General features: G+C 39.8%; 1 protein-coding gene across 2 annotated transcripts in view; it reads right to left on the reverse strand.

Moving 5' to 3' along the window:
* Window positions 1-16,143, reverse strand: part of USP3 (ubiquitin specific peptidase 3) — a 102,786-nt gene extending 86,643 nt beyond the window's left edge. Inside the window, exon 1 of one of the 2 annotated variants that reach the window (XM_027553799.1) lies at window positions 15,533-16,143. In XM_027553799.1, the coding sequence (XP_027409600.1) occupies window positions 15,533-15,623 (91 nt within the window). In that variant the 5' untranslated portion in view covers window positions 15,624-16,143. The remainder of the gene's footprint in view (window positions 1-15,532) is intronic. The other variant, XM_027553800.1, reaches the window with a different exon arrangement.
* Between the last annotated feature and the right edge of the window lie 229 nt (window positions 16,144-16,372).

Consider the following 16,372-nt stretch of genomic DNA (forward strand, 5'->3'; position numbering starts at 1 on the left):
CTAATGCGCTGAGACCCACTGGAGAAAATGGATGCCCAAATCCTTATTTCTGTCCTAAGTATAACCGTCCTATCCTACCACCATTCTATAACCTGAGGGAGCAACCAGTTAACAGTATGACATGAAGGAATCTAACACAAATTAAATTAAAAGAGAAAACTACTAGAAACAGTTGTGTCTGAGCACTCAGGCAGTAAAACAGCACTGACGAGTATGTAAAAGGAAAGGAAAAGTCAACTGATTAAGATGAACATGGATGTAGACTAAAATGTTTCCAAGGCCACTTCTAGCGCTCTGATGTCAAGGTTTCCAAGACAAAAATATAATTACAATAAAGTGCTTCACTTCCACAGCCTTGAATACATTTGTAAGGTCACCATAGAAGTGAAGATAGGAGCAGGCAGACAAGTAATTTGAAGCACTATAAAATCACTTACACAATATTGCTTACAGAATTGAAAAGTTAAAACTTTCCATCTTCTCTGAAGATATCCCATAATACAAAAAAAAAATTTGTACAAGGCTTTTAGCTGCAGCATTATCTGAAATTGCAAAATACTGGAAACAACCTAAATACCCAAAGGGAGGAGACCGTTCGAATTCACTGCGAACCACGACAAATGGAGCACTATAAACGGGTTAAAAATAAGGAAAAGTTCTACAAACATGGAATGGTGTTCAGAATATACTATTAAATGAAAGAAACCCCAAAAGAGCATACTTAGTTTGCTACCTTTTGTGAGAGAAAGAAAACACTCATGTATCTGCAATCTTTTTTTTTTTTACAAGAAAGAAACAAGGATAGATCAAAATAATTGGTTGTTTATAGAGGGTGGATAGGAATGAGAAGTGTGAGGTAGTAACACTTCTTGGTACAGTTTTAACTTTTGGAACTATGCGTGTGTGAGAGTCACTCAGTCGTGCCCGACTCTTTCCAATCCCATAGGCTGTAGCCAACCAGGCTCCCCTGTCCATGGGATTTCCTAGGCAAGCATACTGGAGTGGGTAGCCATTCCCTTCTCCAGGCAATCTTCCCAACCCAGGGATCGAACCTGGGTCTCCTGCATTGGTAGATGGATTCGTTACTATCTGAGCTACCAGGAAAGCCCATACTCACATTTTATATACTCAAAAAAATGTAAAATAAAATCAGCAAGGATAAGGCCAAAAAAATTTTAAATGGAAATCAAACAAAAACAAATGAAGCAGACTATATGTCAAATAAGTGTGTTAAAAGAGGGAAGGAAAGGGAAGGAAAAGGAAGGAAAACTAACATAATTTTTTAACATAGGACTTTTTTTTTTTTGAGTATACAGACAAAAAACACCATTAAAAATATTAAGCTCTAGTTATAAGCAGTTTTCTTTGCAATGGTGTGGGTCAGCAGTTCAGAACTACTTTCTCTGATTATGGCATGGAGCAAACAAGTACACGTGTTGAGGATAATGGGAACCAGATTCTCACTGTTAGAAAAGGGCATTACAAATGCAGAAAGGCTCAAGACGAGACCTGCAGTGCTGAACTGGAATTAAAGGTATCAAAATGAACTCGTGGTTACACAAACACACAAATACAAACAAATATATATATACACACACATACACATTTTCATATTTCTTAATTCCTATTTGCTGAGAGATCTTAGGTTATAAACATTATTCCCCACTAAAAGGAACAATGGCTACTTGGAGAAATAGCTGATTCCAAGACGGGGGCAGGCTGAGTACAAGATGAGATGGGAGCACCTTGCCATGCCAGAAAGTAAGGGCTCCAAGAACAATAGGGACATGTCAAAATTATGGCCTAAGAAGGTCTCCACTAGCCAAATCTAGGACAACTTGATCTTCAAAATAAATAGCAATAGGATGTTAAGAAATAAAATGAAAACCTGAGTTCATGTTAATAAAATAAATGAATAAACGAGTGAGAAAGGAAAATGTGTCCCCATATATACTTAGAAGAAATAAGTTAAAAAATCAACATCCTGCAACCATCCTAGTAACAACTGATTCAATCAAGAATCATCAGTGGATGCTAAATTACTAGATTAATGTTTGATGAGGAATAAGACAATTATATGTAAAATCTCAAAGCATCTGCTACAAATTAGTTATTAATAACAAAGGGGAAAAAGAAACTTTACAACAAAGAACCTTGCAAATATCACCTTAATAAAATAAATATTACCAAAATGAGACAAACCAATTTCATATACCTCTTGATATAATGCCCTGAGAAGACACATTGCTTCTGCAGTATTCCTATCAAAACCTTGCACGACTTGAATCTAATCATAAAGAAACAACAGAAAAATCCAAATTGAAGTACACTCTACAGAAATACTCAAGACGTGAAAGACAAAGAAAGGATAAGGAACCATTAGAGACTGAAGGAGACTAAAAGAGTTCACAACAAAATGAAACTCATGACCGTGGGTGAGATGCAGGGGAGACGGGTGGGGCGACACAACTGGCAAACAGCTATGAAGGACATTATATAAAGGACAGTGAGACAACGGGAGAAATCTGAGAATGGAATGTGCATTCAATACTACTACTGTATCAGTCATTAAATGTCCTAATTTTAACCAATATCCCATGCTTAATGAAAAGAAAGTCCTTGTTCTTGGGGGGTAGGGGGGGATAAAGCATTTATGGATGAAGGAACATTAGGTATGCAAATTAGTGATGGGAGTTGGGGGGAATATATAGAAAGAAGGTACACATGTAACACCAAGGTGGCAAAATGTTAACTCATGAATAGGTAAAGAGTACAAGGGAGTTCTTTGTATTATTCTAATAAGGTTCCTTTAAGTGTGAAAGTGTATCAAAATAAAAAGGGTTTTGAGATTTTTAAATTTTTATTCTTTACTTCCTATTAAAAACATACTTTTTGAAAATTACTATAACACAAAGGAAAAGGTTAAATTACCATTGTACAGGCCAAATAGTACTATAAACCTGGCAGTAACTTCCCTTTATTAATGGATGACAAACTAATCCAGTAAAAATATTATAATAGATTAATTGCAGTAGTCCAAATAACATTACAACATGTTTCTTTTATATATCCAAACTCTGGCTCCCAATTTCCCAAGCAGAGCCAAACCCAGAGGCTTATCTACTCTCTCTGCTGACTCTGGTAATAGCAACAGTATTTTGCTCTGCTTATCAAGGAAGGTAAATCTGGGTTTAAACTTTTACTCAAAAATAGTACTGCAAAATTTCAGTTTTAGTGATTTAACTCTCTGGATGATTACTAATAAAATCCATCTCTGATAAGGCAAAGCATGTTTTTACCCTAAAAACTGCATTTAAAAATATTTCATTTAAAAATAAACACTAATTGGGATTCCCTGGTGGTCCAGTGGTTAAGACTCTACACTTCCAATGCAGGAAATGCAGGTTCCATCCCTGGCTAGGGAACTAAGATCCCACATGCTGCAGAGCATGGCCAAATAATTTTAATTAATTAAGTAAAAATAAACACCAAATTAAGCATGGCAGACCAATTTCTCTCTTATCTCCTCTTCACCCCATTTCACTAAAATGACAATAAAAAATTAAATCAATAGTGACTCACAAAGAGAACATGTGAGACAAGCAAACTTCAACATGCTTTTGGCAGTCAGGAAGAAGCCGAAGGAGCAGTAACAATCTTCGTAGCGTGAAGAAAGCTAAGCCCAAGTGCCAGCAGAGAAGAGTGACAGCCCAGAAAGTACCAGCAGAGAAGAGTGCAGTGGGAGGCAGTCCTGGGCTTAGGGACACGGGGCACAGCAGACAGCAGAGTAAAGGTGGCACTAAGAACAAGGGGCCCAAGGGCTGCAGGGACAATGAGCTCATGGACTTCCTACGTCCTCATGTCAGGACAGCAGCAGCCAGGTGTACAGCTCCCGTGGGAATGCTGAAAAAATGGTGCAAAAAAATAAATATCCACACAGACGTCTTGATGGTCTTCCTCCAATGAAGAAGGCGGCCTGTCCCCAACTTCACAGTGAAGCCCAATGTATACAAGCCTCACAGAGCTTTCTAGTGCCCCACCCTTACATGAAAAAATAGATAAAATAAGATTCTGTGAAGGAAAGCTCTAGTTTGAAAGAATCATTTTGAAAAGAAAAAGAGGAACCTAGAGACAAGAGAAACAATGCAGACAGCACAGAAAAGCCTCAAACAAACTCTAAAACCCAGGATTAACAAGAGAAGATACTGCGAAACAATAGCAATAGGATGTATGAAAAAACAATGGTCAGAAAAAGGAGGAAAAAAAAAGAAAAAGAAAAAAAAAAAAGAAAAAGGAGGAAAAGCACTTAAAAACAAGAAATATTATTATCAAAATTCAGTAGAAGGGTAGAAGGAAAAATAAAAACAAGGAAATATCTCAGGAACTAGAACCAAAAGGCAAAGAAATAAAAAGATAAGAAAATTACAGGTTCTACCCACGGTGCTCAACATTCAATTAATAGGAGTTGTACAAAGAAAAATGTACAAACTAGGAGATTTAAGGATGGGAAGATGAGTGTACTCTCAAATGCACAGACTGAAAAGTCCCTTGAGAACCCATCACAAGAAAAGAAAAACTAAGCCATGCCAAGACACATCACTCTGAAATTCCGGAACACCAAGGATAAAACGAATATCCTAAAAGCTTCCAGGAGAAAGAATAAAAGGCTATATATGAAGAAACAGTCATCAAAAAGGCATCACATTTCTTAAAAAAAAAAAAACACTGAAAGCCTAAAAACAAAGGAACACTGCTTTTAAAATTCTAAGAGAGGGACTTCCCTGGCGGTCCAGAGGTTAAGACTGTGCTTCCAATGGGAAGGGCGTGGGTTTGATCACTAGTCGGGGAACTAAGATCCCACAAGCTGTGCTGCGTCACCAAAAAAAAAAAAATTCCAAGAGAAAAATCTTTTCTAACGAACAGTCTATAGTCAACCAAGCAGTCAAGTACAAAGGTCGGATAAAGGTGTCAGACTTGGGTGGGATCAAAAATGTGGCTCCCCTGAGAAGGGAGCTAGATGATGTACTCCAGCACAATGGTCTAATAAACCAAGGACGAGAAAGACCTGCGATCCAGGGAATGGGAGATCTAACACAAGAGGACAGCGAGGGAGTCACAGGGTAAAAACTGTCCAGTCGGCTCAGAGAACAGTCAGCTCAGATGGAAGAAAGGGCACTCTAGGAAGGAGAGCCTCAGGAATACTACTACTAAGAGAGTATGTGTTTAAATGCTTGGAAAAGAATATTCATAGACATTTGACAAATGTATATGTTACATTTGGGAGAAAATGTAAAGAAAGTAAAGTAAGCAATTTAAAAAAAAAAGCAATTACTAACTAAAGGAAAAATAAAATGCCAGAAAAGAAAAAAAAAGTAATCACAATATTAATAAAAATTTGTGGTCTGGTCATATTGAGAAATGGAGAGTGGGCAGGTAATGAAATACTAATGTCCTCACTTACCAACACAAGATGTCAAGAGATACTACCTAAAATGGATAAATTGAAAAATAACAATGTATTACTTAGAAGCATGTGGGTAAACATAAGGGAGAAAGCTAACAAAGCTGAAAGTGGTTGTCTGTGGACAGTAAGACTGAGGGTGGAGGGAAGGGAGCCTGCTGTTCTATTTTAAACCTTCTGATACTATACTGTATGGCGTAACTGTATAATGTACTACTTTTTGAAAACACTAATGTTTAAAAGGTAAACTGATATAACAATCATATCAATTCATGAAGTTGCCTAAACCACATTTTTTCATCTTAAAAAATCACCTATTACATGAAATAAAAATTACAAACTCTGTTTATCATTTGGGGCCAGGCACCTACTCAACTCCCTGTATACTACAAGGCTAATTTCCAGAGCTAATGGTATGTGTCCTCTACTAGAGAATGTAATTTCAAAGCTGGCCAAAATTTATCATCTATATGTTAACAGAGCCAGATACCTACAGAGCCAGAAGAGAGGGCATCTGGTCCTGCTGATTTCCTACACAGAGGCAAATTCTGATCCATAAGACTAGTCCCCTCACTGGCTCGAGCATTTCACTCTATTTTGAAATGCCTTTCTGAAACCAGTCCTCAAAGGCAATTGAAAACAACATACGGAAATAATGTATGTGAAACTGCATATGCTCAACTGTAATGTACTAAACATCTTTTATTATTCCTTCTATCACAGACTCAGACTTGTTCAAACCCACTTTGGTTTAAAAAAAAAAAAAAAAGGCACCTATGAAGCTATTATGCTTTTATCTGTTCTACAGTCTTCAGCTAAATGCTGGAACTGTGCCCCTACCTACAAATGAGAGGGAAGGGTAGTGGAGAGAAGGATTGAAACTACTCAAGTCAAAGCAGATTACTAAATCAGAGTCAAAATGGCCACTGCTGCCTTTGGAAGACCAGACACAAATAACCACAGAAAAATTATCAGGAGCTTATATTGTTTCAAAAATAACTCTCCTTATGAAGCTGATTGTATACAGACTACCAACACAAAAGCCATGAATCACTTAAGAAAGATTCTGGCATCCAATTATTTCCATTTATTTAATATAGCAAGATCTGATGCAATTCCACACTTTGCCAACAACCTGAGTAAGCAAATCCATAGTTAAATAGTAAAAGGATTTTCAAAAGAAATTAATCAAGTCATAAATGTAAACACCACACAACTATTATTTCAAAACAAAAGCAAGTGTATACAAGACAAGAAAAGATGCACACACATATTTTATAGGAAGCACTCCCTCCCATAAATCAACAAAACATTTAAGACGTTAAGGGACCTCATTATCAAAGACTTTACTCAGAGAGCAGGTTTAATATCTATGTTGAACAATCCTTTTTCTAGCTTTTTGTGGTTATACAGTATAGCTTAGCACTAAAATACAAATCTGGGGGTGGGGGTGTGAAATTACCACAGTTGTATTTACTGGTGTGCTGGGAAAATATCTTTTTAAAAATCAATGTGACTACTTATGAAGAAATGGAAAGAAAAAACATAAACTGGGCATATACTTATACTCTGCTTAAAGGGCTAGATACCCAGTATTACAGAAAATAGGCACCTGTAAACTCCATTAGCTGTTCTAATTATTTGATGCAAAGCAAGAGTTGGAATTTTTTTTTTTTTACAACCAATAGGTACATTAAAAAAAATCTGACCCACATTTTCCCAAAAATCTGTATTAATCAAAGGAAAAAAGTCTCAAAAAATATTTTTTAAATGAGGTTCTAAAAAGACAACACACAAACAAAACACTTGAAATAACTGAAATGAAACCAATGCAGTTAAATTAAATTAGAATTAAATTCTCACAGCATGAATGTTGAGCTCTGGCAGCTACTTCATACACATAAGGTGAAGCTTGAATCTTGTTGTTGCAAACAGTTTCTCCAATGCCAAAAGAGCTCACAATTAACATCAAAATAATTCAGATGGAAACTAGAGTTAATCTGTTTTACTATGTGACACTAAAATTTAAAAACCACTCAATCAATAATATAAATGTCAGCCCCAGACTAAGTTAAATAGAAGTTCTTTAACAACAACAACAAAAAATTAGAATATTTTTCAACATTTATCTATCCATTATCCCAGGGAAACATTCTGTCACCAAAAAAAAAAAAAAATTGCTGCCTAGAAATTTCAGCATGATCTTCACAAACTCTGACCAAAACAAAGATCTATTATCTAAAAAGGAAAACCTGAGCATGGTCAGTAAGAACAAAGATTTAAAGAAGTGAAATCAACAAGTGTCCTATCTTACAATTGGTTAAATTAAACCTGCAGGAACATGACAGTTAATCACCAGCCTGCTTTGCCTGGTGATGAGATAGTTCAAGAACAGTCCATGAAATTACGAGTCTTCAGGACAGGTCAAGGATAAATTGGCAAGCAGATTTCTAAAGGCTGCCTTAAACCCAGCTAGAACAAGGAAAAAATATCAGGAGAGAACATCTACTCAAAATGGAAAACAGCCTGCTGATAGAGTTATTCAATCCTACAGCAGAGTACAAAGTCTTCAGATAAAATCCAGTCGGTTATAATATCTTTTCAAAGACGCAAACTGGTTCATATTCAAAATAAACTCTCATTTCCCTCCTCAAAAGGGTCTTAGAAAATTTAATTAGCTAGTGGTGATTAACGGTGAAGCATTTAGCTAACACAAATACCAAGACAACTACAAACTTCACTTTTCAATGCACAGGTTTTGTTTCAACAAAAGTTTTCAAAATTTGAAGTTGCCTTCTTAAGCTTACCTGTATATTATATATCTGTAAAAACCAAACATATACCTGTTTTTCAGTATGTCTTAAGAAGTGTGCAGGGGGCGGGGGGGCGGGGAGGGAAATCTTGTTTTAAACATTGCAGCCTAAAGACTATAAGTAACTTCTACAAGAAATATGATTGGAAAATCTTAAAATATAACGAAATGGAATCAACAAAAGTTACTGCCTAAAAGCAAAGATTCAAATAACCCCTGAGCTACCAGCAGCAAAAGCAAAATTCTCTATCTTAAGAATTCTCTCCCTCCCCTACCCCATAACAAACAACTTCCAAGAAGAATCTCCTCCAGCAGAAACAAAATGAACAAATGGGAGGGGGCCACGATTATAAAATGACAAAGAGCTCACTGCATTTTATCCTTATCCACAGCTATGGTGAGAAGGCTTCATGATATCTGAACTAAAGTAAAGCCCATTTCAGCCTACAAAAAAATTCAATCTGAACCAAAATTTAGACATTCAAAAACAGTGTTCTTCCAGCTGTATTAACAACCTTGTTCCACCTTGCTGGCATTTTAATCAATAAACAGAGGGAGGAAGAGCTAATTAAATATAGAAATTTAAAATAAATTATTTCCAAAATGTAGAATTTAAAATACACTTTCACATCAAAAATCTTCAGAGGAATTACTTCAAGTATGTCTCCGAACACTTATAATCCTTTAAATTATCAAGCAGTAAGTGACTAGATGACAAAATAAAGACCTTGCTTTTAAAAAGGCAAGCCAAAAGTATGGTTTGAATGGTATTTGAATTTAAGCTCTGGGCTATCTCTAATATCCCCAAGCATCTTGAGCAACTCTGTTAATCTTTGTCTCAGTTTCACAATCTATGAAACAGGAAAAACTACAAGGATGGGTAGTTAATTAAATTAGTCAGGATTAAATGCTGGCCAACTGCTTTGAAGTTCCTTTATGTTGTTCTCAGTTCTCCTCCTACTCAGTAAAACTAGTAGATGAGAAAACATCTGGAATTACTATATACACTAACATCTGCAGACTCACAGCAGTTAAAAGATGACCTCTGTTTACAGGTTTCTAAGCCAAAGATCATTCAACAACCCAGAAAGATTTCAAGATACAATTGCAATAAACAATTTTTAGGTAAATTTCCTTTCGTTGTGAAAGATACCTTCTCCCTACATTCTCAAAACAGACTATTAGAAATCACAGGGCATCTTGAGAAGTCTTGGGGCGAAACAATTCTAGGTAAGATGAACAAGCTGTTGCTGCTGCTAATGGTATTCTCGGCATTCTAAGCTGTCAATCAAGGTAAGCTTCATCACAAATAAACCCTCCAAAAAGTACCAGCCCCTGCTGAGAATCTAAGTACCTCCTTCTAAGCCATCTGTCCAGGAAAGCTCTACTAAAACACCTAGAATGCAGTGGCTCTTGTGTTTAAAAGCTATGAATAAACATAAAACACTAAAATACATTAACAATATATAGTTCCCACTTCAAACACTGATAAGCTACTATCCAAGTCCACTTGGATGCTTAGGTTGAACACAAAACCCACGGTCTGGACACAATCAAAGGACACTACTATTTTCTTTCAAAGAAGGAAAATGTCTAATATAGCTCAAGAAGTGGGAAAAAACTGCAAAAGAAAAAACAACACGGGTTAGGGGAAATGCCCTTGTAAATTACTCCCTGATGGAAGAGGGACTCAATTAAATTTTAAAACAGAAATTTAAATTACTCAATGAGCTACAAACTAAGTTACTCACTGTTCTGCTCACTGAGCGACAAACACTAGAAAAACATAAATATTTTTAAGTTAAGTTTAAAGGATTCAAAATTAATCTATCATATTCCAGTAAAGAAGGAAATCGCTTAAATTTCAAAGTGGAAAAAGTAGGATGTTATAAGAGCCTAAGGCTAATGCTATTAAAGCAAAGAATGATGAGAATCAGCTATTTTGAGAATAAATGAATAACAAGAAACTGAAACAGTTCAAATTCACCCCTCAACCCCATCCTTTCTTCTGCTTTTAGGCCATGAAGGATATTCTTTGTATACTACTAAGAATACTATTCGGAGAATAACTTCGGATCCACGTGTCAAAACTTCTTCACAACAGCAAAATGTTAGGCTCAGTCCCTAGACTGCAGCCTCTTCAAACGAACACATGGAGCACATTCTAAATCCCAGCTTCTTCACATCTACTACCAATTATTCAGAGACTTTGGAAATAAGCTTAGGCTGCTTTAAAGTTCTAGGGGCTGGGATTCCAGGTGGGATACTGCCAGAAAAACTAGAAAGACAACTGCGTTTGACTTAAGCTTACAAATCTTATCGAAAAAGTTAAAATTCTTCAGAAAAGTGTATGAAATTTAAATATTAATCTTCAAAAGTATCACGGGCCCACTGATTTTTAACTGTCCCATCCACATTTACTACTAAAATGTCATACCTGCCTACCTATAAACACAGAATGTCAAAAGACTACAAATTCATCATGGTAACAAGACTGCAGATGGTCAGTTCCTCACAAGCCAGTCAAACTTTACTTTATAGACTAAAAGCCAGGAGCGGTGACTGGTGAAAGCATTCTGGGGAGAAGCTCACTTACTATGCTTTCCATTTATTTTAAACACTCACTCACTATGCTTTCCATTTATTTTAAACACCAAGTTTAAGGCCAATCCAGCTACCATCAAAAGGAAGAAAGTTCCTTCATTCATTAAGCAAATATTTACTGAGTGTCTTATTAGATGCTAGGCACTTAATTTCATACAGGGTTACTACTAGGAGCAGTAAATGCATTTGACCTTACAATGAACAAATGACTGATCCTATCTAGAAAGTTTAATCCACTGGGCATGTAAGAGGTTTCTTTAGATGTAGGTTGTGAGAGAAATCTGGTGCAAAATAACCCATCACCCCATCAAGGTGATATCTCATTTTTAGCTCAAGCGTTATCACAAATGACAAGTTTATTACCACTGAGATGCAATCAATAATCAGAACTCTATCCAACTAAATGTATCTTCAAAAAAGGATTAATCTCCAATAACCATCCCAAATTGCAAAATATTTACTTAATCTACACTTACTTTTCTTAGGTAATGTGAGGGCAAGTGTGTACTAGAAACTATAAGAGGATTTCTCAACTCTTTAAAAAATTAATCAGGGAAAATTTTTTCATGCCTATGCTATTAAAATATCTACAATTTAACTGGCTATTTAACCCAAACCCTTAAAGTCTTTGGCTCACCTTAGTTATGAAAATAGTTGTGTTTAGTGCATCTTTTTAACCAATCTGGGTTTTCTCTCCAGTATTTTGCCACTGGCTCAACCCTTTTACCCACACATACATATACAAATGAAGTATACTTTCAGAAGTCTCCAGCTTCTGAAAATAACATCTGGTACTTGCACTTAACAAAAACCTTGAAAGAATGACCTCGTTTTTATTTAAAACGTTTTCATTTAAAAATGAGAATGAATTTAGCAAAATTAGACATAAATCAACTTTTACCTTATTAGGAGATTACTATTTTCAACGCTTACCTTAAGCCACAACATGGATTTAACTTCTAACCAGTTAGCTTCCTGTCTCTCCTCAACCAGATTGGACTGCAACTTTTTTGAGAGCAAGGGATTGATTACTGGACTCCATCGTCCCAGCTTATGTATTATAAATTCTGTGAATCTCCACGCAGACATAAATGCTGCTAGTTTTAAGACCTTAAGGAATTCTTTAATATTTGAAAACTATTTTGATAAGAGCAGCTGTCCTTAACTGCTACTATTGTTGTATACAAGTGGGTTCTCAGAGTGTGATCCTGAGCCCCTGAGGGTTTCCAAAACCCTTCAGGGGTACATGAGGTCAAACTATTTTCATAAATAATACTGATGTTACTTTTATTCTCTACCCTTATTCTCTCACAAGCATGCAGTGGAGTTTTCCAGAGGCTACCCAATGTGTGATATCTCAAGAGACCAAAGGCAAAGGCAGATGTAAAAATCCAGCTGTCTTCTATTAAGCCAAATAACAAAGACAGTTACAAAAATTAAAATGCCAATCTTCTCACCAAATTTTTGTTTTGAAAATTTATGTAAATTACTACCTGTTAACAGGTAATGGATTTATTATTATTAACTGTAAAGGATATAATAAATATATATTATTTATATATAAATATAATTTTCCATACAACAGAGATCAATAGCTATAAACCATACAAACAAAGGCTCTTTGGGTTCTCAATAATTTTAAGACGGTAAAAGAGGCCTGAAAACAAAAAGTTTGAGAACCGCTGTGGTACACAATTATATAACATATACAATAATATGTACCAAGGGCTTTCCACAGATAAGAAGCTCAAGTTAATTCCGAAGTATAATTACTTCTTACACCCCCTAATCTTGTTGAGTAATAGATCTTGCAAAACATAATTCAGCATAAAGCCAGTCTGTCCCAGTCCCTATTTAAGGGGCTTTAGATACTTAAGTATTCAGAGTCCTTTTCATAAAGATGTTCTGACCTATAAAACCACCTATTACTTGAATAGTGTTTGGAGTCTCTCAAAGTTTGCACAAAAATTACCTTGTGCACCCTAACAACAACCTGTGAAGTGAATGTGAAGTATTACCCATTGTTTTACAAATGATACCATAAGACTTAGGCTCAAAGGAAACAGAACTACTTTCCAAGGATGTATTGCTACCTAGAAGAGCCTAGGATGTTGGTCTTTTGCAATATGCTTGGCTGCCTTGAGGCTGTTTCACTGTGATGTAACTGCAAGCTCCCAAAGAAAACAGGGCAAGGGCATGACTTTTATTGCCCCAGTGCCAAAACAGGGATTTCCCCTCCCTGAAAAGAACGCAATCAGACTCCGCACTCGGTCACCGAGTTATTCCACACACTGGCTACTCTTTTGGTGCCCTACCAAAAAGAAAAGGAAAGAAGACGTTTGAGAGTGTTGGAGAATAAATACCAGAATACATAACCCTCCAAGATGATGAATTAGCCAAAGACTCATAGTTAATAATCATTTAATCACTGAAACAACAGGCAGGCAAGAACAAGATCAAGCTCAATATAAAAATATGAGATTATATCAATGAATGGATGCCAAGAGGTTAGTGGGAGGCCCGCATGAAATGGGTTCAATTCACAGAACTTGAGCAGAAGGAAAAAACCCACATAAAGTTGCGAAACTGGCTTTATTGGTTCTACAAATGAAAGCACATGACTAAAATCACCCTCCCAAAGCAATGTCAGAGACAAACTTTGTTGCAAGATGCAAAGATGCCATCCTAGCCCTTGGACAGAAATAACCCCTCCCTTAGAGCCAGCCATACTAGTTTGTTCTTTGTATCAGCACAAGCCTCTAAGTTATGCTCCATTTTAACTTAAGTTCCTCAAGAGATGTTCGATCTTCTGCACCTCTTTCCCACAGTCATGTGGACGCCCGGACTGACAAAGGCAAGGCTGACTCACAACAGGAAATCTGTCACTTGCATAAACTCTATTCCTTTTTCTAGATGCATGTGCCCAGTGAGGCCATTTTAAAATTTGATGTGAGTTTACCTAGAAAAAGCCATAAGGGAGCTGTCTGCTTTGTATCCCTGTAGAAAGTAATCCACAGAGAAAGTAATTTCATCATTCCTCATGAGGTATGCTTTTCCTAGTGTTTACTTTGGTCATTTCTTCCCCCAAATCTCTTGGGGAAAAAAAAGAAAGAAAGACACAACTTACCACAATCGCAGCACCACAGCTACAATTAGAGCTAATGCAACATCAACTAATTTGTAAAGCAATTTGACACACTTTATTTGTTGTTTCATACTCAACATTCACTGTGGAAGAAACATTAGTAGGTAAGTTTTCTGCACCCTCATAAAAGAACTGCAATACTGCACTGCAAAATCAATTAACCGGTTATAATCTTTACGGGCTTCGTGCAGAAAAAGACAATCTGACTTTACAAAGGCAAGCAAAGCATCAAACCTCTCAGAGCTCAAGGAAGCCAGTTATCTCGACTCCTTATACCAGGGTACATTTTTCTTTGTGGCTGTTGCCTGTGATTTTCTCTAAGGACATAATAATCACCATTTAAGAAGTAACCTGTCAAAAGTGTTAAGGCGTTCTCTAAACTATCTTCCTAGCTCCGGCCCATAATGAGAAACGTCACACAGTTAAACCGTACCACTGCTCTTTTATTTCTTCAAATGAACTTAAGATTTTTGAAACGCACAATTTACATTCTACTCTCCAACCCAAGCTGCCACCGATTATCTCAAAGCTAATAAACAAAGACCCTATCGGCTGCACCAGGGCCCTACCAGGAAGTAATCAAAGCAGTGTGGCCGGTGCGATCCTAAGTCGTTAGAGCAGACAATAAGAGGGCACTGGGGCTTCCAAGAGGCCCGGCAGAAGGAGTTAAGATGCTTAAGCAATGCAAAAGCATTACATAAACCTAATAACTGTCCTCCAGCACATGGACTCGGAAATCCCAAAGCAGTTTCAACCCACCAAGACGACCTGAAAAGCAGCGCTAGCCGCCCCTCCAAAGCAGCTGCTCCATCAGCCTTCTGAGCTTTTTTAGCCCGCAGCCTGTTTTCAAACTTCCCCCTCCCGTGCTGATGAAAGCCTCTGACCTCGGCCTCCCGAGTTCTGAGCACCTCTCGGGGTCGCGGCTCCCGCCCACCGGGCGTGGATCGGGTCGCTGGAGCATAGGGGGAAGCGAAAGGAAGCGGGGCCAGAGCAGGTAGCGAAGGGCCCCAGCGCGCCCAGCAGCCCAAACAAAGCTGCCCCCAAGAGCGGCGCTTTTCCTGTCCGGTCGAGGAGGGCACACAACTAGGGCCCGGCCACACGTGCGGCCGCCTTGTGGGGGCCGGACACCCACTCCCGCAGCCCCCCGACCGGGCGACACGGGCCACCACAGCCCCCCGGCATTGCCGGGCGGCGCAGGGGCGCGAGCCGCAGGCCAGGGTCCCGGCTCGCCGCCGTCCCCACGCGCTCGTGGCCCCCGCGGGCTCGCATCCCTCGCGGGCCTCTCCTTCGCCGGCCGGACCGTCGGGCCACGGGAAACAAAGGAGCCGCCGCCGCCGCTCCGCCCGCCGCCGCTCCGCACGCCTCACCGAGTACCCTTCCCCAGCCACCGGGCCCGGCTTGCCCGCACCGCTTCCCGAGTCCGCGCGTCCGCCGCCCGCGGCCCCTAGACGGCAGGCCCGGCGGAGCCGGGGCCTCGGGTGCGTTGCAGGCCGCCTGGGGCCGCACTCACCGCTGCAGCACCAGGACGACGGGGAGCCGTTGGGGAACTTGGCTGAGTCCGGAGCGATGCAGACGCTGGAGCTCAGGTGCGGACACTCCATGGCCACCAGAAGAGCTGCGAGGACTGAGGCTCCGGGACCCGGCGAGGCGGGGGCGGAGGAACTCCGACGACTCCGTCTGGGGTCGCTCCTCGCCCGACGCTCGGCCGACGGCGGCTGCGTCCCGAGCCCTTGCGTCAAAGAAAGCAAAAGCTTCCGGGAGCCGGGTTTTCTCTCCCGCCGTCTCTAGATGTCCGGCTCCAGAAAACGTGGTGCTCCGGGATCCGGGTCCTGCCGCCACCCCTAGGTTGGGGGCTTCCGTCTTCCCAGGCCGGCCCGGCCCCGCCCCTGGGCAGGCCCCGCCTCCAGGCCCGGCCCCGCCCCCGTCTTCCCCAGCTGGGTGGGGTCCGCGCGCTCGCAGGCGGGTGGCCCAGAGTCAGACTGCGCTCTGAAGTGACTTTCCCAACTCCGCTGCCCCGAGCAGCCGCGACTTTCCCCGGCCCCGAGAAGGGTGGGGCGCCAAGCCGGGGCACACTGGGCCGGTCCGCTGCTTTTTCCCCGCCCTGGGCGAGCTCTCGCAGTCAGAAAACACTGATCCAGCGTAATGAGATGGTCTGACTACCCCGGGGTAGAAAATCTGGTCACGAAAGAAAGTGTGAAGAAGAAAATAAAAACCACACGGGCAGACAGAGAGCCCCCACTTTACACACTGTGGCTCAGACTCAGAGAGGTTAAAGGCCTGGCCCCCGGTGGCCCAGCGGGCTGCATGGGTCCCAGAGCAGTACTGGTTTAGTGGTCTGCTCCCTGCGGCA

This window comes from Bos indicus x Bos taurus, chromosome 10 (genome assembly GCF_003369695.1).
Source record: "Bos indicus x Bos taurus breed Angus x Brahman F1 hybrid chromosome 10, Bos_hybrid_MaternalHap_v2.0, whole genome shotgun sequence".
Classification (NCBI taxonomy): Eukaryota; Metazoa; Chordata; class Mammalia; order Artiodactyla; family Bovidae; genus Bos; species Bos indicus x Bos taurus.